The 23,458-nt window shown below is 41.2% G+C and overlaps 1 protein-coding gene across 5 annotated transcripts in view; it reads right to left on the bottom strand.

Moving 5' to 3' along the window:
* Positions 1-23,458, bottom strand: part of ARHGEF7 (Rho guanine nucleotide exchange factor 7) — an 83,713-nt gene that overhangs the window by 27,968 nt on the left and 32,287 nt on the right. For all 5 annotated transcript variants that reach the window (XR_014167682.1, XR_014167683.1, XM_081908184.1 and 2 more), the window contains exons 7-16: positions 20,496-20,590; positions 18,529-18,624; positions 17,336-17,458; positions 10,516-10,654; positions 8,257-8,316; positions 6,724-6,870; positions 5,405-5,491; positions 3,805-3,883; positions 2,313-2,452; positions 1,269-1,493 (exon numbers count right to left, since the gene is read on the bottom strand). Coding sequence is in view for 3 of the 5 variants with exons in the window: in XM_081908184.1 (XP_081764310.1) it covers positions 1,269-1,493; positions 2,313-2,452; positions 3,805-3,883; positions 5,405-5,491; positions 6,724-6,870; positions 8,257-8,316; positions 10,516-10,654; positions 17,336-17,458; positions 18,529-18,624; positions 20,496-20,590 (1,191 nt within the window). In the remaining 2 variants the exon portion in view is untranslated. The remainder of the gene's footprint in view (positions 1-1,268; positions 1,494-2,312; positions 2,453-3,804; positions 3,884-5,404; positions 5,492-6,723; positions 6,871-8,256; positions 8,317-10,515; positions 10,655-17,335; positions 17,459-18,528; positions 18,625-20,495; positions 20,591-23,458) is intronic.

The raw sequence follows: 23,458 nt of genomic DNA, 5'->3' as shown, positions 1-23,458 counted from the left end.
TAATAGGATGATACAACCCTGTGCATTAAATTAGGATACTGAAAAGAGGAGAGCAACAGACACAGAGCACTTCAGTTCTGCTGAGCAAACAAGCTAATTTACAGGAATTCCAAGATATGCTAGTCTGTCTGTAAACTAGACATCTGTTAAAAAAGTGGACAAGGAAGTGGTGGGAAAACATGACAGAAAGCTACTGAATGGCCTGAGTCAAATGTGTTTGCACACTGGGTCTCTCCTTGCCCTTTTGCTCATGCATACCCAATTCCTCCTCCCTCACTTCCCAGTTTGATCAAATTTTGCCTGGTTCTAATGTAACAGAAAACTATGGTTTGATCATATCAGAAAGGGAGAGCAGGAATCTGAATATTCAAGAAGAGGAGAAAGTGTATGAGCCCAATATCTGGTCACCATGGTTTGCTGTTATGAGCCATTGGGCTGCTTTGCCTCTAACACTGAACCATGGCTTATCACTATGTGGATATGCCCAAGTGAAGTGTTGGACTCATGTACTCCCCAGTCCGCTCCTGTATGATGGATACATCAATTTTACTTTCAGTTTCCAAGCTTCATATGAAGCTGGCTTGTTGAGCAACTATCCATTGTTTGCTCTAAATCAAGATTCCTTGTTTGCACATAATACTAATGGTTTGCACTGAAAGTAATCTCCGTTGTAATCTTTCTCCAAGCTGCACTGGAGGAGGAAAGCACCAAGACAAAAAGATATGAGTGTGTGTTGATTTTAGGAGCTGCTATTAATAAAACCCGTTTAAACTATTAAACTACAAGAGACATTTGCTGGGCAAAAACTACTGGTGAAAACAGAAGGCCTGTGCAAATTCAGAAACAGAGCAAACAGGAACCCTGCTGTCTCGATTTCTATTTTTACAATACTAAATTTTGGCTGAGGAAAACTGCATGTGGCCTGGAGACAGTGAAAGCGCAACTGAAGGAGGATTTGCTTTTTATACACCAACACACAGGACACATTTTCCCTAGTGTCTGACCCATCATCATTTCAAGAACATTACTCTTTCTATTAAATATTTTTCCCCATCCTTTCTTCCAGTAAGAAACGTGGCTGAAGAGAAAAAGTGTATGGTGTCCCAAAGTCAAATTAGATATTCCCACTCACTGCCTAGAAATCACAGCCTTGGTTAATTGTGACTGACTCAATGCAAGCTGAATCTCAGCTGGAATCCTTTATGTTATCCGTATAGAATTCTGACTTGGAAAGAATTTAGACTTCTCACTGGGTTGCACATGCTCACCTCTTTGTAACAGAGTGCTGCTGAAGGCCGTAATGGAGGTGCAGGCCGCAAGCAGCTCAAACTCCATGGCTTAGGAGTTTTGGGAGGCTCCAGGGGTCCCCAGTTTATAGTGGTATGAGGCGTCCCATGATGTGAAGGATGTGGAAGAGTGTGGTATACTGGAGTCAGAGGCATTTGCTTGCTGTCTGCATGCTTGCTGGATGGTGTTACAGGATGAGAAGGAAGCTGCCAAAATGAACAAACATCACACAAGCAAAGAAAGAACAATCAAAAGGGAATGCCACGTATAACCCTACACCAGTAAGCTTTCGTTATTAAATTTCCTGCTGTAAGACTTAAAAACAGGTTTGCTGGAACTTACCAATCTATTAACACTATGGTATGGTTAGCACATGGGACGTGGGTGGCGCTGTGGGTTAAACCACAGAGCCTAGGATTTGCCGATCAGAAGGTTGGCGGTTCAAATCCCTGCGACAGGGTGAGCTCCCATTGCTCGGTCCCTGCTCCTGCCCACCTAGCAGTTCGAAAGCACGTCAAAGTGCAAGTAGATAAATAGGTACTGCTCCAGCGGGAAGGTAAATGGCGTTTCTGTGCGCTGCTCTGGTTCGCCAGAAGTGGCTTAGTCATGCTGGCCACATGACCCGGAAGCTGTACGCCAGCTCCCTCGGCCAGTAAAGCAAGATGAGCGCCGCAACCCCAGAGTCGGCCACAACTGGACCTAATGGTCAGGGGTCCCTTTACCTCTACCTTTTATGGTTAGCACATCACATTAAACCATAGTTTAAAATGAGCTATGGCTGAATGTGAATGCTTCCACCTGCTGCAAACAAAACAAATCAGAGTTTGGTTTATCTTTGTGCCCGAACACAGCGTGCTTCTTTTCCTCCAAACAAATCACAATATTTCATTAATACCCTACTTTAACACAGCTCCAACACTGACTACAATTAAATTATCAGGATGGATGCATTTGTTTGTCTCCAGGAACACAGAAAAAATGACCTATTTTAAACCCAATGGTACTAAAGGCTTGTGGCCTCTTACCGTGTGAGATGGCACAGAATGAGGTTTAATAGCAGGCATCCCAAGAGTAGTCACTTTGGTTTGCTTCTGCAGATGGTCTACCCATTCATGCAAATCTTGTTGGTTGTTACAAGATACCAATATCCGTTCAATCATACTTCCTGGAACCCAACAGAAAATACAGAAGGAAAGAGTGGTTGTGTTGAATTCTCACATTAGCAACAGCCAACACGGCAAAACACTTTCGTGTTTCAAACAAATGAACATATTCTGCTTCTTAAGGATCAGCACACTTCTCCTGAATCTGGTGTCTCCTCCACATCACCTTACCACAATTTGGGGATGAAAAAAGAAGAATGCTCCCAGTTAAACAAGCGTTCCTTAAGATTTCTCTTGTCCCTTTAAGGATGAGTAATACTTGGTATTTGCACTTGGTACAGTGCAAATACTTATGATGTTTAGGGCTTTTCTCCCTATGAACCACTACTACCCCTGCACAACGATGGCCACCTCAACAGAGAATCACCACTACATCTTCAAGAACCAGCACTCTTGTTTGGAGTGCTACGGTCAGCTAACTCTGCTTAGCAGAGAATATGGCTTGCTCAGGTTTTAGCTGGTGTTAAGTCTCAATATACCCATGCTGTAGAATTTCCAAGCACAAATCAAGGTGCTGATTTCGACCTCTGGAACTCTAAATCAGGGGTGGGGAGCCTATGGCCCTCCAGATGTTATTGTGCTCCAACATCAGTCCCAGCCAACATGGCAAATAGTTAGGGATGATAAGAGTTATAGTTCAGCATTATATGGTGGGCCATTTGTTCCTCACCCACTTACTTGTGTCCTGTGCATCAGAATATCTGTTCCTCTAGTGAATCTCTCTGGGATCAACTGAGGAAGCCTTGAACCAAATGCCCTACCCCCCACCCCAGACTTAATGTGACTTTGGGGAGGACCTTTTTAGCTGTGTTGCCCTGATTTTGGAACAGCCAATCAGTTTGCAAGAGCTTGGGGGGGGGGGGAGTGCAGTGAAGGCACTAAAGTCCCCTTCCACTAAAGCCCTCTTCAGGTGTTCAGCTGGACAGGTGATGGCAAAAATATAAAGAGGGAAAGGGACACACAAATGGGCACTGCAGAAAACTTATGAAGATCAGGGTGGAGGAGAAGGAGGCATTGGAGCAGGGCTGACATGTATACTCCTATTCCTCTACCCACTTTCCCCCTCGCATGTGCAGGCTGAAGGCTTGAAGTGATTGCTGGCCCAGTGATCGAGTGGATTACAATTCCAGGCATCGAGACCATATTGTTATTTTACTGGTATACTGCTGATTTTTTTATTGGCGAAGCCTGTCTTGAGTTCTTTTTTTAAAAAACCCACAAACCCACATACTATTTTAAACATGAATAAATTATAAACAGTATGACCAGAGAGGTCACTTAAAACTGTCTTGTGACTTATTTTTTCAAGATGGCTTTTGCCACATAAAATGATACAAACAGAACTAGACATTACCTGATATTTCAAATGCATTTCTGTGATTTTCACTGTCTTCTAGCTTTGCAATGGTCATGCCTGTTAGCGGCAATTTCCCCTAAAAAACAGATATATCAAACCATTCTTTAAACAAAATCCAAAAACACGGCAGCCTTGTATTTAAGCACTAGCCTAGGAGCCATGGGTGACAAGGAACTGCGTGCAGGGAATCAAGCGTTCTGCCAAACAAAAAGAAGGGAGTTCTCTGTCTCTTCTCTGCCAGCCTCCAGGAGATCAGTAACTTTTGTGAGCTTATTTACATTGATAAATCCTAAATTCATTTCAGTGAATGAAAACAAATGTATGAATTGTTTTTGAGCCAAGGGGTGGTTAAGCAAAGATTGGGACACAGCTTGCTCTTGGAGTGTTTTATGTTCAATATCCACAGTGCCGCCTTTATGCTTCTTACTTGCTCCTCTACCACAGTAGTAGCAGGCTGAGGAACCTTTTCCAGTCATTGAGGACCAAATCATTCTCTTGTGAGAAACATTGCAGAGGTTGTATGTTCATGGTGGTTGGAGGTGGAAGCAGAAAAAGGGGGTAAGCCTCCTCCACGAGAGGGCAGCAACACGACAATGGGCCTTTTCTGCAGTGGATCCCTGCTTGTGGAGTGGTCTGCCCAGGAAGGCTTGCCTTGCGTCTTCGTTACCTATCTAGAGATGCCAGGCAAAAGCATTCCTCTTCTCCCAGGCCTTCGGCTAACAGCATTTTATGCGGCCTGGCACTGTGGGTTAAACCACAGAGCCTAGGATTTGCCGATCAGAAGGTCGGCGGTTCAAATCCCCGCGACAGGGTGAGCTCCCGTTGCTCTGTCCCTGCTTCTGCCAACCTAGCAGTTCAAAAGCACGTCAAAGTGCAAGTAGATAAATAGGTACCGCTCCGGCGGGAAGGTAAACGGCGTTTCCGTGTGCTGCTCTGGTTCGCCAGAAGCGGCTTAGTCATGCTGGCCACATGACCTGGAAGCTGTACGCCAGCTCCCTCAGCCAATAAAGCGCGATGAGTGCCGCAACCCCAGAGTTGGTCAAGACTGGACCTAATGGTCAGGGGTCCCTTTAATCAGTCCCTTTACTTTACTTTTACCTTTACCCTATAGCATTTTAAACTGTGGGGATGTGTTGTTTTTGTTTGCTATTATGGCACTTTTTGGTGTTTTTGGTGTTTTTATATTGCAAACCACCCTGTGAACTTCAGATGATTGGCAGTATAGAAATTTAACAATCAAATAAGTGACTCTTGCTGCTGTACGGTAGACTTCATTCCAGTCACACAAATGTCAGCCATTTCCACAAACATACATATCCCCAGCGAAGCAAGAGGCATTATCGCAATTCAAGGCCACATCTGAGCCACACAAAAGTACTTGAGGGTGCCAAGAAGGCATGGTGAAGGGGGCATGATGTGGGGGAGGGAGAGTCCTAAGGTCATGAAGGGAGGCCTAGAGGGTCATTTTGGCCTTCAGACATAATCTTGCCCACTTCTGCCTTATAGGATCAGTCAGAGGATATGATACAAATGTTCCAAAAGCTAAAGATTACATAAATATAGTATGCAGAAAAAGTTATACTAAAAGTTGTTTTACCTGATAGATAAATCCACTCATTCTAGGACTGGCAGACAACATGAGCAATATGTTAGGAAAGAGAAGAAGGTATCTTTCATTCTTTTCCTTATTAAAAAAAGAAAAGAGAAAAGAGAAGGCGAATCATTAAAATACAAAGTTACAATTAAGTGACAAAAGAAAATTTCATATGGCATATTGTGATCGCAAACACTGGTATGTGTTCTTGCTTTAGTAATATTAAGGCATGTCAGGCATTTAAAAAAAAACAAGATTATACGGGGGTATAGTGAAGTTTGGAAATCTTAGTATGTTAAACTTTGGTTCATGCAAGAGTGAGGCATTGTGGGGTAGTTAAAACTGTGCATTTCTGGGAATGGGTGTCTAGGTTCTTTAACTGCAAACCTCCCTGTCTTTAGAAATGTGAATCAAATTGCATCCTGACTTGGGCAGGAAGGAGATGTTATCTGATTTGTAAATTCTGGCAGCTGGGGGCTCAGATGTGGAATGGGTGTGAAAAGGCTATCAGGTAATTTACAGCTCAAGAGCCTGGTACATGTCAGAAAAGTATGGGAACAAAGAAGAGGTCTTTTGATCTCAAGGTCCTTTGAGCAAAAACAAAGTTCAGCTGTGCTGGCCTCCTGACAATCAGGAGATATAGTCCCATCATATAGCCATTGGTAATTAACCTAAAGAAATGATTGGTCCCTAAACCCCTTCTCCACGTGGGATTCTCAAGGATAAAAGTTTGGGGAACTGAGATGAAAATTGCAGACTATCTTGCCCTGGTGTTCACCTGAGGGCGTTTGACCAGAAGAACGGACTTTGTGACTTCTTGCTATGCTTTGAACTAGTCATGCTTTGTGAGTATGTTTTAGTTAGCTATATTGTACAGTACAGTGTTTTTTAGTTTTGTTTGTAACCTTCCAAGAAATGTGCAAGCTTTTACTTTCTAAGTGGCTTTTTCAATAAATTTGGAAAAGGACTTTTGCCTTTTGTATTTTGTGTCTTTTGCCGAAGAAGCTAAACTGGTGCCTGACCCTTGGTGCATCTATCTGTTGGATTTCTGTCTGCGTCATGGTACAGTGACACAGGTCTGGGCAACCCGGTAAATATTGAAGGGGGGTTCTCCTCCTTGGACCCCATTCTAGAGTTGACCCAGGAAAGGAAAGGTGGTGGCAGCTTTCTACCGTTTGGCTTGTGACTTGCAACACCTCTCCCTCTCCCTGTCAGGTTCTGCCAGAGTTTGGAGGACTGGTTAGGTGGGGTGGATAGGGGCCCACGAACACGGCAAGGGGGGGCAACCACTTTGGCTTTTCTTTTAAACAGAGCTGCATTACCTCACTTCCAGCACACTGAATCATGACTTGTGACATGTAAATAACATTTCCAAGTGTTTTAATGTCCTCTCCTTCCCAGCAGCGGATAGCTTCTGTTAGTATCTGGAGTTCAAGCTCCTTTCTTTTCCGTACTTCTTGACACTGTGCCTATTGGACCAGGAGAAAATATCATGAGCCAGGATGCAAGCACAACTGAAATAGCCCAGAAACAACAGTTACTGAGTACCATGCCTGGGTCTTTTCATTTGATTTGGCTGTAGAAGAGGAGAGACAGTCATAGACATAACTGCATTTTGAACTCTCCAGACTACCAAATTCCAACTACCCTTTTTTTACTTAAGATGGCTATGCGTTGCATCATTGCTGCTTTAAAGGCTTTTCTATACTTGAAGACAAAATAGAAACTTAAGGCACCTCAACAGTAGTGGGACAGCTGGTTACCAAACAGTTTTGTTTTCCCTTGACTTTTTTTTAAAAGTCCCTTAATGTCCATCTCTTACCTTTCCTCAAGGTGTCATTAAGATTGCAAGCTATGGGTAGGGGTTGTCTCTACTTAACTGTTTCATGTATAACATATAGCTCCTATAAGCACTTGAAAAAATATTATTAAAGTATAAATAGTTATCATGACTTAATTACCCTAGTCTGACGTTTCAATTGTTTTGTTTTTAAGCTGTTTCTACACAAACTATTCCAACACTTGGTTTGACTTCTTACCAATTCTTTTTGTCCTCTTTTAACAAATGAAATATTTTACAAAGGGCTATATATATCCTTTCATTCACTGTGCTCAGTAAAATAGAGAACACAATCAATTATCACCCAAGGATTACATTATATAGGACATTTATCGCCATATCAGGGTGTGTGAAACATGTGAAACATCCTAAACAAAGGAAGCTGCTCAAGAAACTTCAAGCACAAATAACTTTTTAAAAGAGTTTCAGCACACAGGGATTTGCTTCTTTTCCCCTCTGTGAACCTCAACTGCAGAACGCTTTCTCAAATTTGCCTGCCTTGAACTACTTTGCTACATTAAGCATTTGCATAGGAGGAGTATATCTAATTTAAACCAGAAAAGCACCTGCTGGTTCTGCATTCTGAATGACCAGATTCACATTTAAATTCTGTTGGCGTGCCATGATCCATGGGAAGTATGATGTGTAGGCAGCCTAACACCACACAATCAAACAGGAAGCTGGCTATGTGGACCAATCACAACATGGGTGCTTTCATCCTTATATGGATTTATAGTACTTGAATTCACTCAGACAGATTTCTATATGCAAAGGTTTGAGTCATGGTATTTCATGTAGTACCATGTGACTCCTCTTTTATCCTATAAATTGTCTGTCCCTTGAACCCAGACCAGAGTTTCCAGTGGAACCATCTTTTTAAAAATTCTTCCATAGCGATTCATCTTTAAATACTGTTCCCTCATGATACCCACCCAAAGTGCTCTCGTGACTTTGATACGCTATTTTGTATGATGTTTAGACTAGTATGTTGCCATCTATCACCTATGTAACTTACAGAAAGGTTTTTGAAAGCTGTCATGGATTTCTGAATGTCAGGCCGGTCTGGATGATAATCCTAAAAGAATATTAAAAGATACTTATATATAATATGAAAGGAACAAAACTTACTTTATATTCTATACAAGGTTTACACATTCTTCTGGTATTATATATAAATCAAATGTTAAGATACATTTCTCACACCTTCGCTGCTTTAAAGGCAACAAACCTTTAGATCAGGTCATGCCAGATCTAGAGAACATAAGCCTATTCCCTCCCACTGGCCTGGTGACACTTTGCCTGATGGACTGGCCATAAGTCTGTATCCTTCACTCACTTCTATATAAATACCTAGGGGACACAGGTGGCGCTGTGGTCTAAACCACTGAGCCTCTTGGGCTTGCTGGTCGGAAGGTCAGGAGTTCAAATCTGCGCGATGGGGTGAGCTCCCATTGCTCTGTCCCAGCTGCCAACCTAGCAGTTCGAAAGCATGCCTATGCAAGTAGATAAATAGGTATCGCTGTGGCGGGAAGGTAAATGGCATTTCTGTCTCTCTGACTTCCGTCACAGTGTCCCGTTGCACCAGAAGCAGTTTAGTCATGCTGGCCACATGACCTGGAAAGCTGTCTGTGGACAAACACCAACTCCCTCGGCCTGAAAGCAAGATGAGCACCGCACCCCATAGTCACCTTTGACTGGATTTAACTGTCCAGGGGTCTTTAACCTTTATTATAAATACAATTGGGGCAAGATTTCCCTGGCACACAATTTAAAAATAAGTTGATTTACTACTGGAGATGTAACAGTAGCAGCTGGTGGGGCTGCCCTGCTCTGCCTTCTGAACATGCTGGGTCACTTACCAAAAAGGGAAAAGGCAAGGCAGCTGGAGCTCAGTGTGGTGCAGGCGCTGTGGCAGAACCAGCCTAATGCTCCAGATGCTGTGTCCTTACTGTGCCTACACCATACCAAGCTCTCGGTGCCTTGCCCCTCTCCCTCTTGGCAAGCAGGTGTGACCTGACATATTCAGAAGACAGGAGAGCAGCACAGTTCCATTGGCTGCTACTGGATGCAAAGAGGAAAAGGAATTTTGTTCCAGCCCTAAAGCTAATCAAAATATGTTTGACCCTTGCAACTAAAAATCCTATGTCCCATCGTAATTTAACATTGAAACTAACCTTTCAGCCCAACTCTATACGTCGTTGTCAAACCACATATGTTAAACTAGGTTTGGTAATGAGGACCAAGCCTACAAGTCAGACCTTTAAAGCCCTTCACGGCCTAGGACCCTCATACCTACGGGACCGCCTCTCCCGGTATGCCCCACAGAGAGCCTCAAGGTCCATAAATAGCAACACCCTAGTGGTCCCAGGCCCTAAGGAAGTTAGATTAGCTTCAACCAGAGCCGGGGCCTTTTCAACACTGGCTCCGGCCTGGTGGAACACTCTGCCTCATGAGACAGGGCCCTGCAGGATCTGATTTCTTTCCGCAGGGCCTGTAAGACAGAGTTGTTCCGCCTGGCCTTTGGAATGTCAGAAAAGGCCTCCAACAAGGCTTGACAGCCAAGATTCATATATGAGAAGCACAAACAAGGCAGTTGTGTAACAGTAGGGAGACACCGGGAAGTGCAGCTTTGGGACTTTTTTCAGAGCATGCGTGATGACATCATCTGTCGGGAGTGTCTTGCTCCAGCAAATGAGTGGGCTGATATCAAGACTTTCAGGTTTCACTACTGTTTGTGACAAATTAGAATCAGAGAATGAGGTCAGCTCACTAGTCTAAGGCTGCTATAGCCAATCCTGAAGCATCGGCTTTTATGCTATGCATTGATGTGGTTGTGCAGGTATGATCAGAACAGCTCCTTGCATTTTGGACTTTCCATGGGGGTCACCATTATGACCTCTTCCACTTCGATATTTATCATTACAGCACTGCTGTTAAATACCCACCCTGTCTGATACACCCACAAGTGCCTCTTGGGAGACTGGAGTAATAAAAAAGCAACAGGTGCAGTGCCATACAAAATGTGGCAATACACTCATACTATAGGCCAGAGCAAGCCACAGTTTTAGGATTAGGGCATCTTATTTTTGTCTTTGAAAACACAACCCCAGAACTCTAATGGAGTTGATCCTACCAGACTACTATGACTTCCTTTACATCAGGAGAACGAGAGCATTGTAATGACCTTTAGGACTCATCATTCCTGAAATGTACCTTTAAGGTCATCATTGTCAAATCATCATTAAGATGGAATGTTAATGCTGATGAGATATACCTCCATGTGTCTTTCAAGCTCTTTGAGCAATGTGGGATATTTATCCAGGCGCATAAAAGGTTTGCTCAGGCCTGTGGTCAATACAAGAATCCCAGGGCTGTTGGCTCCTTTCATCTCCATGAATTCTCCCAGCTCTTCACTGTTCATAAAAAAAGAAGTTAAAGTTAAAACAAAAGCAAAGAAGTAAAATCAGCCAAACCAGAGAGAAATAAATCATTTCACTTCTTCGGCAATAGCCTGTTTTTCATTTTCTGAGAAAGGGCTAAGCTTCCTCATAAAATAAAAGATGAACAAGCCTAATCTTATCCGTATTTTTTGATGGAAAAGCAGTTCTTCAAGCTTAGCTTTAATTCTCTCTGAATCCCAATTGAAAAGAATGCATCAATATAGAGCTAAAATTAGGACTACCAGCACTATAAATAATCAAGTATTTCAGGTGATGTTAAACATATTATTCATACTGATGACGAGAGCTAACGTCCAAGAAGATTAACAGTTCAACCCTGTGCCAATGCACTTGGAATTAAGCACTATGTTGTTCAGTGGCGTTTAAACCCAAGCAAATCTGCATAGGGCCAAAGCATCAGGGGAAAATCACACTACCAAAATAATAACACGCCACACTGTGAAATGAACATACTGGCCTTTAAGCAGGCATTGAAAGTTGCTTTAGTCTAATCATAGGTATTTTCAAGATCTGGTTCCTTTAATGATGTTTTTTCATCTACTGCTTTTAATTTATTTATTGTATTTTATGCTATTATTTTGTTTAATTTGTTGTTTTATTGTTATTGTTTAAAGTTAAGGTATACTCAGGACAACATGGTAATGCAGAAGGGTTAAGGATAATTTAAATATATAAATACACTGAACACAAAGTTAAATAATAGATTACTGAACATTTTCCAAAAGAAACACAAATAAAAAGTACATTTTTAAGAACCTCCATCGCAGTTGCATTTGTATAGCCTCAAATCTCCCACAGCAATTTAATCCACTTTAGCACAACTGAGAGAATATCAAGAAAGCATTGTATGTTGGCACTCCCACCATCAACACATACACACCCTTTTCAGCATTAAATCACAACATTCCTCTAAAAGGAAGTCTAGTCTACCTACACATCTGCAATGTTGCATTTAACTATTGTCATGATCTAAATAACAATCCAACAAGTGGAATCCCCAAAACTTTCCTCTGCTAGGTTCTCTTATGATTCCTTGCAAGATCTAGGGGTCTTAGTAGAATACAAGATTAACATGAGTCAACAGTGTGATACAGCAGCAAAAAAGTGCTAATGCTACTCTAGGCTACATCAACAGATCAAGGGAAATCATAGTACCACTCTATTCTGCCTTGGTCAGACCACACCTGGAGTACTGTGTCCAGTTCTGGGCACCACAATTTTAAGAAGGATGTTGACATGTTGAAATGTGTGCAGAGGAGGGCGACCAAGATGATCAAGGGTCTGGAAACCAAGCCTTATGAGGAACGGTTGAGGGAGCTGAGTATATTTAGCCTGGAAAAGAAGAGACTGAGAGGAGATATGATAGCCATCTTCAAACATCTTAAGGACTGTCACATGGAAGAGGGAGCATGGTTGTTTTCTCCTGCTCTGGAGGGTACAACTCAGACCAATGGATTCAAGTTACAAGAAAGAAGAACCCAACTAAACATCAGGAAGATATTTTTCTTAGTAAGAGCTGTAAGATTAATGCATTTCAGGGGGCTGGGCTAGATGACCTTTGGAGTCCCTCCCAACCTGACAATTCTATGATTCTGTAAGTCTGAACTGACCTTTCCCCATCCATACAAATGGGTTCTTCCCACTGAACATTCTCATTGCCAAGAAAGTCCACGGCTAGCTGCAACACCTTCCTGCTACCGCAACACTTCAGGAAAATATAGTTTTGATTTCAGGAATAATATCAAGCTTCCTCATTTTGTGTTTAAACCAAATCCCTAAGACCATAAAAATGGTCCACACCACCACCAATATGTTCATGGACATGTGCTTGACAAAAGGCTGTATGTACATACGCAATATACAATATGTGAAGTACACAGAGCAGCAACAGTTTTGATATTCAAGAGTCCGTGTACATTCAAACATAACACAGCCCTGCTTTAGCTACAACTCACTACATGAGATAGAATCAACTAGCCAAGCACTTAAAAACAGAATCTTTTAAATAGTGTTCTGATCAAGAAAGAACTTTTCTTTTTTTAAAAAAACCTGCCATTAATGAACTATTTAAAGACTATGCATAGTTAATATATTTCCTTCAACAACCATTACATCTACAAATCAGTGTGGTTAGTTCAAGATCACAGCTGTTTTAACAAAGACACTAAGTTTTTTAAAATATGCACTTTTCTCTAAATACTGCTGAATATTTCACAATGAATCCACTCCATATTTAGCTAAAGCAGTACACAGGGAAGAAACAAAATGAGATATGAAAGAGATAGTAGTTTAGGCAAGAAACAAATAGGCCTATTATTAAAATCTTAAATCTATCCAAAACAGACTAGGTATGTAAAATAAATAAGCATAAATACTATTACAAAGCTAGCATACATTTACAAAATTTGGGTATCAAAGAATTTTTGAAACCTCTCCTATAAATATAGTCCTGAGAACTGACTGTTTTTATCATCCGTGCTTTGTGAAGTCTCCTAGGTTAGTAAGGTATTAAAATAGAATTTGCAATTTGCCTCTAAAAAGGATCCAAACCAACAACATTTTTAACATGTAAAATCACTATTAAAGAAAAAACTAGCAAGAGTATCTTTAAAAACCTCAAAGCACCTACAACCATGTGAACAAAAGGAAAACTCTTAGCATTAAATGAACAAACAAATGGAAAAAGAAACATTTAAAACTGCAACTTACACTTCCAATTCCTGTCTATAGTAGACGGAACATGAACTCTCACTGCTGAAAGGTCTAAATATGTCACATAGACAATGCATGCTGAAAACCGTCCACTAAACCCTTGGCTCACTTAATGACTCTAAGCTTTTTACTGTCTCTAGTGCAGCATTTCTAGATAGAATGCCTTATTCTTGGGCTGTTGCTTCAAGTATGACATCACCCTCTATGTTAGCAGCCCTTTTTCTGAAGCAAAGTGGAGGAGGGACAAAAGGTTCTCTGACTCAGATGCTTATCTGTATTCCATGCTCCCATTATCTTCCATAAATGCTATTTAAGCTTCACATTTCAAAATCTGTTTTTGTTAAAAAATGCAATAAAGTAATTTCAAATCAGGTTCCAGCTACAGGATCTTCTAACACTCTGCTAAACTGTACTTTAAAAGAAAAAGTGGCTTTAAGCCTTGCTCCAATTCTACAGATGCAATTTTTAGCCTGAAGCATGCAGGAGAAGTTTTGAGTGTTGCGCTTGATTATAGTTGTTTTTTTTTATAATCTGCTCCCTCATTTGGGTTAATGCTGGAAAAAGATTGCTTCCATTTGCCTCCACAGAAAGTATTCTTACCTTTGTTTTAAAACGTCTCTGCCTTTGGTAAAGATTTAACTGAGGCTGCATTAGTAAGACTGATGGTAAAGGTAAAGGTAAGGTAAAGGGACCCCTGACCATTAGGTCCAGTTGTGACCAACTCTGGGGTTGTGGCGCTCATCTCGCTTTATTGGCCAAAGGAGCCGGTGTACAGCTTCCAGGTCATGTGGCCAGCATAACTAAGCCACTTCTGGCGAACCAGAGCAGCGCATGGAAACGCCATTTACCTTCCCGCTGGAGTGGTACCTATTTATCTACTTGCACTTTGATGTGCTTTCGAACTGCTAGGTGGGCAGGAGCAGGGACCGAGCAACGGGAGCTCACCCTGTCGTGGGGATTCGAACCGCCAATCTTCAGATTGGCAAGTCCTAGGCTCTGTGGTTTAACCCACAGCGCCACCCGCGTCCCTAAGACTGATGGAGATGTAACAATCCTTTTGTTCTGACATTATGACATTAATCACAGTTAACGCTAAAGCAGATCCGCTCTTAGTGATATTTCCTTGGGTCAAATTCATGGTGAAGTGCAAAAGAGGGAAGGCAGAGAAATGCCCAAAATAGGGATGAGGAACTTGTAAGCCCTCCAGATGTTGCTGCACTACAACTCCCATCATTCTTGAGCACTGGCCTTGTCAGCTGGGGCCAATGGGAACTGGAGTCCAACAACATCTGGAGGGCCACAGGTTCCCCATCCTTGGTCTAAAACAAAAATGAGATGCTCTGGGGAAAGAATGTATGATCCTACAGCCTGATTCTGATCACTTTACCTCATCTAAGGTGACATTTGCACCGTAACTATAAATATTTTTTATGTACAATAATTTACAAACATTGTGCATGGCAGGCATCAGCATAGAAGCAGCATTTTCTTCTCCTCCCTAGAGGAACAGAAGGCCTCCTCTTAATATGTTGCCTGCATAATCTAAACAACAAGGGAATCCTGTTGTTTCCCTTGTCAAATGTTTTGTTTTATTTGTATATAATTAAACTCAACCAACTAAATTCATACATTTGAATTGGCTTGCTCATTTTATGGAAAGGCAAGGTACTAAAACAAAAACATTTTAAAGTAAAGACCTAAGATTGCTTTAAACCAAGCGGCAATCCTGCTAGAGGGTGTTAAGAACTCCCAAAGTGAGAAATAGTCAGGTTACTTTGATATGTGGCTAAATACAGGTTTCTGAATAAGCAGTGAGGGCTGACGATGGACGGAAATGTCCACATTCCTTCCAAGCCTAAAATATTAGTTATAAGCTGAATCAATTAATGGCCCTATTGGTCCGTAGATAATCATTTCAAAACATCGGGTATCAGAAAAAGGAAACCCTATTCATCTGACCAAGGCTAGTGAGGTAGACCTCAAATTGTATATTAAAATATATTTGTTTTAAATGAAAGCACTTCTGTGGCAAGCTAGTTTCTACTGTCTATTATACTCAAAGCACAATCAGATTCAATCAATCCCACAGCAGGCCTGACACAGCCCTTGATAACAACACTGAGTGGAACTTGAACCCCTGAACCTTAGGAATGTAGCCAAAGCTTCAATACACTCAACCACTGTGCGTCTTTTGAAAACGAAGTAAAAAAATATATATATTAGGAAGTGTCAAGACTGTGCTCCCAGCCGCAGAATTAAACACACCGGAAAATATTATAAAGATTGCTACTATAGGTGCTAGCATTAGCCTGGAATCCTCAGAAAGAATCATGTTTTTCCTTAGGCTGTGCAACATTACTTTTACTTATTGTAACATCCCACCCAACATTCAGCCATTCGATCACAACACCATTCCATAAGCACGATGGATTAATTTCAGTTTTAATGCATTACACAAATATAACTGAAACAGAAAATCCTAGCCCTGTTCAGGTACTCCAACTTTTAATATGGCACTTTAGAAATTTTCTCAATTTTTAAAATAAATTGCCTAAGAAAAGGAAAAACTCTGATTGATCAGATCAAAGTTGCGTCTAGTCTGCATTTTGCTTCCCATAATGGCCAACCAGATCTTGAATGCAATACCTCCCGCCTGCTGCTGTTTCCCTAGCAGCTGGCATTCAAGGGGATACTGCCCCTAGACATGGAGGTTCCATATATAGTTGTCGTGGCCAACAGCCAGCGATAGCTCTATCATCCAGGAATTCATCTAATCCCCTTTAAAAGCCATACAAGCGACTGGCCACCATCATTATCTTGGAGCAGTGAGTTCCCTAGATGAACAATGCACTGTTCAAAGTGCTTAAGTGGAGGAAAAGGAGTGTTGGAAACTACCTAGTCTAGTTCATGTAGGGCAGGGGTAGGAAACCTAAGTGGCCCTCCAGATGTGGGCAGACTACAACTCCCATCATCCCTGGCCACTGGCCACACTAGCTGAAGCTGAAGCCCAACATAATTTCAATGGTCTCAGGTTGTTTATCCCCAACTTAGAACCAAGGTATCATATGCCTGAACTATCTCTGTAACTATTATCTCACACATCCAATGAACAAAATTATTTAAGGCATTTTATGGACTGCTGAATCCTCAGAGTTTCTAAGTGATGTATATAAAAGTATACATCAGATTAAAACAATAAAAATTCATTGTGAAACCGGACAGTAACACAAACGCCACCTTAAAATGCCTGCCGGAATAAGAAAGCCTTTGTCATGTGCCTGAATAAAATGTATTTCATTTATTTAAGGCACTGAACTAAATATGAATCGCACTACAGGACTTGTAAGGTTGCAGACCTGTGCACACTCCCTCAGGAGTCAGGACTCAACCACACTTCTGCCTCTTTCCTCTAAGAAAACCTGCCGTTTACCACTAAATACGGGTAAATATCAATTGGGTTTTCTCTGGACTGATGTTTGTTCCAATATAGCAATAAAGACCATGTTTTCTGGGGGGAAGTGGTGGGGCAAAGGCTAAACTGCTTTGACTCATGCCTACAAGCTACAGGACAAGTGATGCACACTTAGCTCAGTTGGCAGAGTATGAGATTCTTAATCTCAGGGTTGTGGGTTTGAACCATATGTTGGGCGAAAGATTCCTGTGTTGCAGAGGGTTGGACTGGATGATCCTTGTGGTCCCTTCCAACCCAATGACTCTAAGTGGAAGTGTGAATGAGCCCCAAGTTATATTGAAATCAATCTACGTGCTGAACACCAGCAATGCTTATTTTCAAATCCTCCACTAAAAAAAGCTGATTTCAAAGCTGATAAAACACCTCAATTTGTTTGCAAAACACCATTAAAAAGTGGAAAGAAAAACCAAGTTAAATTTACAAGGTTTTCGTGTTCTTGATGCACATACCTGTGTTCTGTGAGGACGGTTACTGCTGACGGGTGGTTGGCACAGTACGCAAGGTATAAATTTTTCATTTGTGGCATCAGATTTAGGAAGCAACCACCAACCCGTTGCTGAGTTTCAGGCAACCTGAAAGAAAGCAATGTAACTGTAATTTTTCTAATGTTCTGAAGCTTAATGCACAATGCATTCCAAATGCACCAAGGACATTTGTTTTAGTAACCTCAAAGACCAAGTGTAGCTTTGGGAGTCTAGTGTTAGGGAAACTGTTGCAAAATTGTTATATATTTGATAGCTCATTATGCATTGCTGTTACTTGGGATGTTACTTCTATTTTTTATCAATCAATGTCCTGGCTTTTGTGCTGAATGCCCATAAGCATGACAAACATGGAGGAGAGATAACTCAGTGATGAAGAGAATAAAGCTAGAGCAGGGATAAAAGGTAAAGGTAAAGGGACCCTTGATCATTAGGTCCAGTTGCGGAGGACTCTCGGGTTGCGGAGCTCATCTTGCTTTATTGGCCGAGGGAGCCGGCGTACAGCTTCTGGGTCATGTGGCCAGCATGACTAAGCAGCTTCTGGTGAACCAGAGCAGTGCATGGAAACACCGTTTATCTTCTCGCCAGAGTGGTACCTATTTATCTACTTGCACTTTGACGTGCTTTTGAACTGCTAGGTTGGCAGGAGCAGGGACCGAGCAACGGGAGCTCACCCCATCGCGGGGATTTGTACCGCCGACCTTCTGATCGGCAAGCCCTAGGCTCTGTGGTTTAACCCACAACACCACCCACATCCCCTAGAAGCAGGGATACAATAACCCAACAGCCGACTCCCATGATCCTAACTGAAGAGTCAAAATTGTTACAGCTTCACCAACTTTAATGTTTTGAAATTATTTACTTCAAGAATGTTCACTGCTGGAAAGCGTATTTTTAAAAAATAAAGAATAAAAATCACCTGCTTTAATATCCTTTATCACATTGCATAAAACTACTGGTGGTGGTTGTTGTTTTTGCACAGTACTTTCATATTATTATTTTTTTTGGAGAAGTCACTCCTGTTCTCTGTTCATACTTTGCAACTGAACTGCAAGATTTACACATTTACATCAACGTGTGTGCTACAAATGTCTATAGATGCCAGGTGTCATTCTAAACAGTTAAACATAAACAGGTCTGCTAGATTGGATAGTACATACTTGGTGCATTCTTCTAAAGACTGTACAAGCATTTGCTGAAAAGAACTGATTTCTTCTAGATTTCCCATTAAATATGAAGTATCTGTAGAGTTTAACCTGGAGCCAAAAAGAAAATAAGAAAATTAAGCACTTGTACGTAAAACAGCCCACATCATTTCTGGTGTTGCTCATATGGCCGAGACTGGCTTCCAATATAGGAGGCACAAAATCACTTTCCTTTCACGTGCACCCCTGGCATCACAGACCCACCCCCAATTTCCCACTTGGGGGCTCAGGAAGCTAGAGAGGTGGGGAGACAGGCCAAAGCTCTTTCCCACTATATACATCCCGGAAGATGCTTTCCATACGCTCTGATTGACAGCTTCCCCCATAGCCAGATTCACTGCATATTCCTGCATTCCAGGGGTGGACCAGATGACCCAACTATATGATTCTATGATTCTATCCTCTGCAATTCATAAAAGATGTGTGAGGTGGGGAATGGGGAGTGGGGGGGGGGTCTTCTCTGAAGCTAACTTGCATAGGGAGCTTGCCAGAACAGAATAATGTTTGACAGCCGCTATAGAATCCTGTGATGTCATACACTCTGCGGCAGTTATTTCAGTTGGTTCGGTTATTAACAGTCTCGCGATTCTCAACAACTTGATTCTCTTAAGGGAGTTCTTTTTGGATCATCTTTTAATAATTTTTTTAAAATCTTTCATCTTGTTATTTATTATGAAGTAGCTGTCTTATTGCAGAAGAGTTTTAGAAACACACTTGAAAGAGAAGTTGCTGAGTTACAACTCATTACCAAACTAAAAACTATGGAGAGACCTGGTCTGAATAGAGATATTGGATTCATGTCCCATTATACATGCTAAAGCTAATTTTGGTCATCTGTCCTTTTAAAAATCCCTTGCCCTTCCCTGCGGAACCAACTGCCATCATTAACAGCCATCAACAGTTATAAGGCTGTAGCGACCTCTGCTTCAGAGTATCTGAAGAAGTGTGTATACACACAAAAGCTCATACCTAGAAAGCTTATACTTAGTTGGTCTTAAAGGTGCTACTGGAATTATTTTTTAAAATTCTTTTTGGAAATATTCTTTTAAAGACTGTCTTAAGACAAAAAGACTTGATTCTCTTAAGGAAGTTCTTTTTGGATCATCTTTTAATAATTTTTTTAAAAAATCTTTCATCTTGTTATTTATTCCGATTCTCAACAGTTAAAGCAGCAGATTATGTTGTGTTGTGTTGTGCTGCTCTCTGCCTCAGACTATCCATCAGTCTGTAAATGTTTGTTCGTCTGTAACCGTTTAATCAACATAAGGTGCTTTAGCAACTAAAAAAAAAATCCACCTGCACTGTATAAATATTTTTACACTGTACACCAGGTAAAAGTTATACATTCTTTAAACTTTAAAAGAGAGCATCTTTCGTAGTTTTTAACAGGAGGGAAAAGAGAATTAAAAGGCTCGAACAACCCACATACACATAGTTCTCTGTAAATGAAAACTAAAGTCTAATTCCCACCATATACACCTCGAATAAAATAAAAATCAGGGTCTCTTTCACCCATAAGCCCTTGGAACCATTGGTTGTGATGTCACAGAATGTTAATTCAACACACTGCCAAAAGGAAAGATCAGGATCAATATAAATTCTACAGTGCCCCCCCAATACTAGCCTCCAAACAACAGATATAATATTGTGTGCATCTCTGTTACAGTGTCACAGAGTACTACTATGACCCCTGAGAGTTGAAATTCCTGCATTGCAGGGGGCTGGACTAGATGACCCTCAAGAGTCCCTTCCAACACAATTCTAGGATTCTACTACTATTATGAATGCTTTTTGAATTTATTGCCTGCCCTTCACCATGGGCTCGCAGAGCAGGTTTTAAGCAACTTATACTGCCCATAATGGAAGGCCCTTAAGATGCATGCTGGCATAAACAAGGTTTTTCAACGGCAAGATGTACTTACTTTTCACTAGCTTGTAAGGGTCGCAGGTAGTTAGAAAGCATGGTCTGTAGTTCCTTAGCATATTCGTTCTCTGTCTCTAGAATGTTTTGTAGCACCTATAATACATTTAAAAAAGCCTGTGACTGTCGTGTTAAAGCTACAGAGAGGAGGAAACCAAAATGTCAAGACACCAATATTGTTTTCTATAGTTTGACTGTAAATAGGAGAGGAAGAAGTGTGCACTTGATTAAAGGTGTAAGCAAATAGCGTAGTTAAAAAAAAACACCACGTTTTTAAAGGGTCAGAATGGTAGGAAAGGGCTGTAGTAGAACCAACACTTTGCAGGGTTAATCCTCAGAATCTCCAGGTTAGGGCTGGAAAAAATCCTGCCTGCAAAAGGCAATATGTCTGGCATATCTTCCTTATAGCGCCTTGATTATTTAAGGCTAATATTTCTCGACAAATGTGTGCTAGAAATTAAAAAGTGTGAGATGGTACTCTGCTCTGCAGCTCTCCTTCCTGCCTTGGTTGTGGTTTTTGCCACAATCTACAAACAGCGGCACACAGGAGTGATATCGGAAACTCCAAATCTCATTGTACTGCAACCCTGAATTTCTTTATCACACCCTTGTCTAACATTACACACACACACAGCCACTAGAGTGAAGGCGCAGCTAGATGTCAGTGTTTGAAATTAGCAGGGGCATTTTGCGACCAAGTGAAGATGCCCAGGCACCAGGATGCCTCCTGACATCTACGCCATCTGGAGGTGCATGCCTGGAGATGCATGCATTGGATCTGGACTGTTTACGCACACTAATACCACAATCAATTATATTTTATCTGCACAATCGAAATGAATTTCTGGAACCCAAGTGCTTTTTCTGCGCAGCCTGAGCGGGAGCAGTCACCATTCAGAAAAAGAGATCTGAATAGGCCAATATATATACAGTGGTACCTCAGACTACATACGCTCCAGGTTACATACGCTTCAGGTTACAGACTCCACTAACCCAGAAATATTACCTCAGGTTAAGAACTTTGCTTCGGGATGAGAACAGAAATCGTGTGGTGGCAGCAGGAGGCCCCATTAGCTAAAGTGGTGCTTCAGGTTAAGAATAGTTTCAGGTTAAGTACGGACCTCCAGAACGAATTAAATACTTAACCCAAGGAACCACTGTATATGAGGACTGTCCCTGGATCAAGTGACTTTTCTTCTTTAAGTTTTCAAAGCTCTTAACCCAGTTCAAGGCTGTCGCCTGACCTAGCCAGATGTTTAACTGAGAATCAATCACAGGCAGTCCATCATTTGAAAAATAAGACTTTGGAGATGTCTTACCCAAAAATGGCAACCAGACATTTTAAGGAGCTGTTTAGCACCTTGCTTATACATGAGTTTCTAACACTGCTAGGTGTACAACAGAACTGCTCTAGGAGTAGGGAAATGTAGTAGTTTTCAATAGTTGCTAAGAGCAATGCAATCTGCAAGAATAAGCTATCCGTTTTTACCACTACTTTCCCTTTTAAACCCCCAATTTTTTATTACTTTGGGAAGGCCAATATAACGCAATGGATCTCCTAGGACCCCCATGATCTTAGGATGTCGTTAGCCTAACTACATTCTTCAATACAGCAGTTTATAGTTGGTATGGGCATAAAACCATTATTCATGCCAGATGTCTATATGAAAACCTGATGAAACAAGTGGCATGCTGAACTATTTGAAACGGAGAATTCACTGCTTCTTTCATTAGTGTTGCTGAACTCAGTTTTATTCCTTTGAATAGGCCTATTCAGCTGAAGAGAGGGCGCGGAGGCTGGGGGGGGGGGAGAGACAATTTCTGAGTTCATTCTTTTGTTGGTAACTTGACTCCTGCCCCGAAGATTAAAATGTCTCCATTTTGCAAGAAGCGCTACGAAGGACAGATGTCACAAAGAACACATAAGCTATTAATTAGTCAGAAAGTACTGGCTTGCACACAAGAAGCAGAAAGATTAATAAATTATATCTTAGAAAGAAAAGACAATGTTGAAACATCAGCAGACCACAACACTATCGCATACAAAGCCAGGCGCTGCAAGGTAGCCTGTTGCCTGCTGCATTACAAAACCAACAATCAGCAAAAGTTGTCTTGTATGTGGGGAAGGGGGTATTAAATAAGCATCTAGAAGAAACATTTTATAAGGCTTTCAAGTATTTCACTGGCACTATTTTGCATCATTTTTTACGCAGGAGTCATCAAGGTGTATTCTCATGATCTAATCTCTGAAAAAGCATTCATTAACTGTATTAGTCTTTGAATTAAGAGGGATCCTATTAAGAGACGCTTAATAGTATCACTCTTAAATGTTTTTAAATTAACTGTTTTTAATTTTAAAATGCACACAGTATATTTGCTAATCTGAGAAAATAAACCATATCTAAATTAAAACATGCTGTGTAACACGGTTTCTTAATTACCAGCAGCTAGCAGAGCTGCATTTCGGCTAAGTGTAAATTAAATTCCCACAAATAAGCATGTTCCCGAAGTTTAAATAAATTCTCCTTTACATTACCTGCATTCATGAAGTACTATTTTTTTAAAAAGCCTATTTTGACTTTCAAGATTCATACTGATTTTTATGCAGAAAGTTCTCAATTCTCATAATTTCTTTCTGTCTCACTGTTTTTGGATGGGCTTCAAGTTCACTTACCTGCCTCCCAGGCAGACAATTCACATTTACAATATTTCTGGAGGTTACAGAGAATCAAACATAGTAATACTTCACATTCAGCATAGCTGCCCCTCACGGTTTCTAATCTCGCCACCATGCTTGTCTGCTCTAATAATCACCTTTCTCCTCTTTCCTGCTTTCTGCACATTCTGGCTGCTGCAAGAACCCATGAGATTTCAAAGACCCTGTTCCAAAAGCTCCATCACCATCTGATGGAACTAGGTACCAACTGTGGACTGCTTTCACAGACATGGTAACCTTTAGCAGTC

Source organism: Podarcis melisellensis, assembly GCF_964234715.1.
Source record: "Podarcis melisellensis genome assembly, chromosome: 4".
Lineage (NCBI taxonomy): Eukaryota > Metazoa > Chordata > Lepidosauria > Squamata > Lacertidae > Podarcis > Podarcis melisellensis.
Note: the sequence above shows the minus strand (reverse complement) of the source record. Positions and strands in the feature narration are given on the sequence as shown.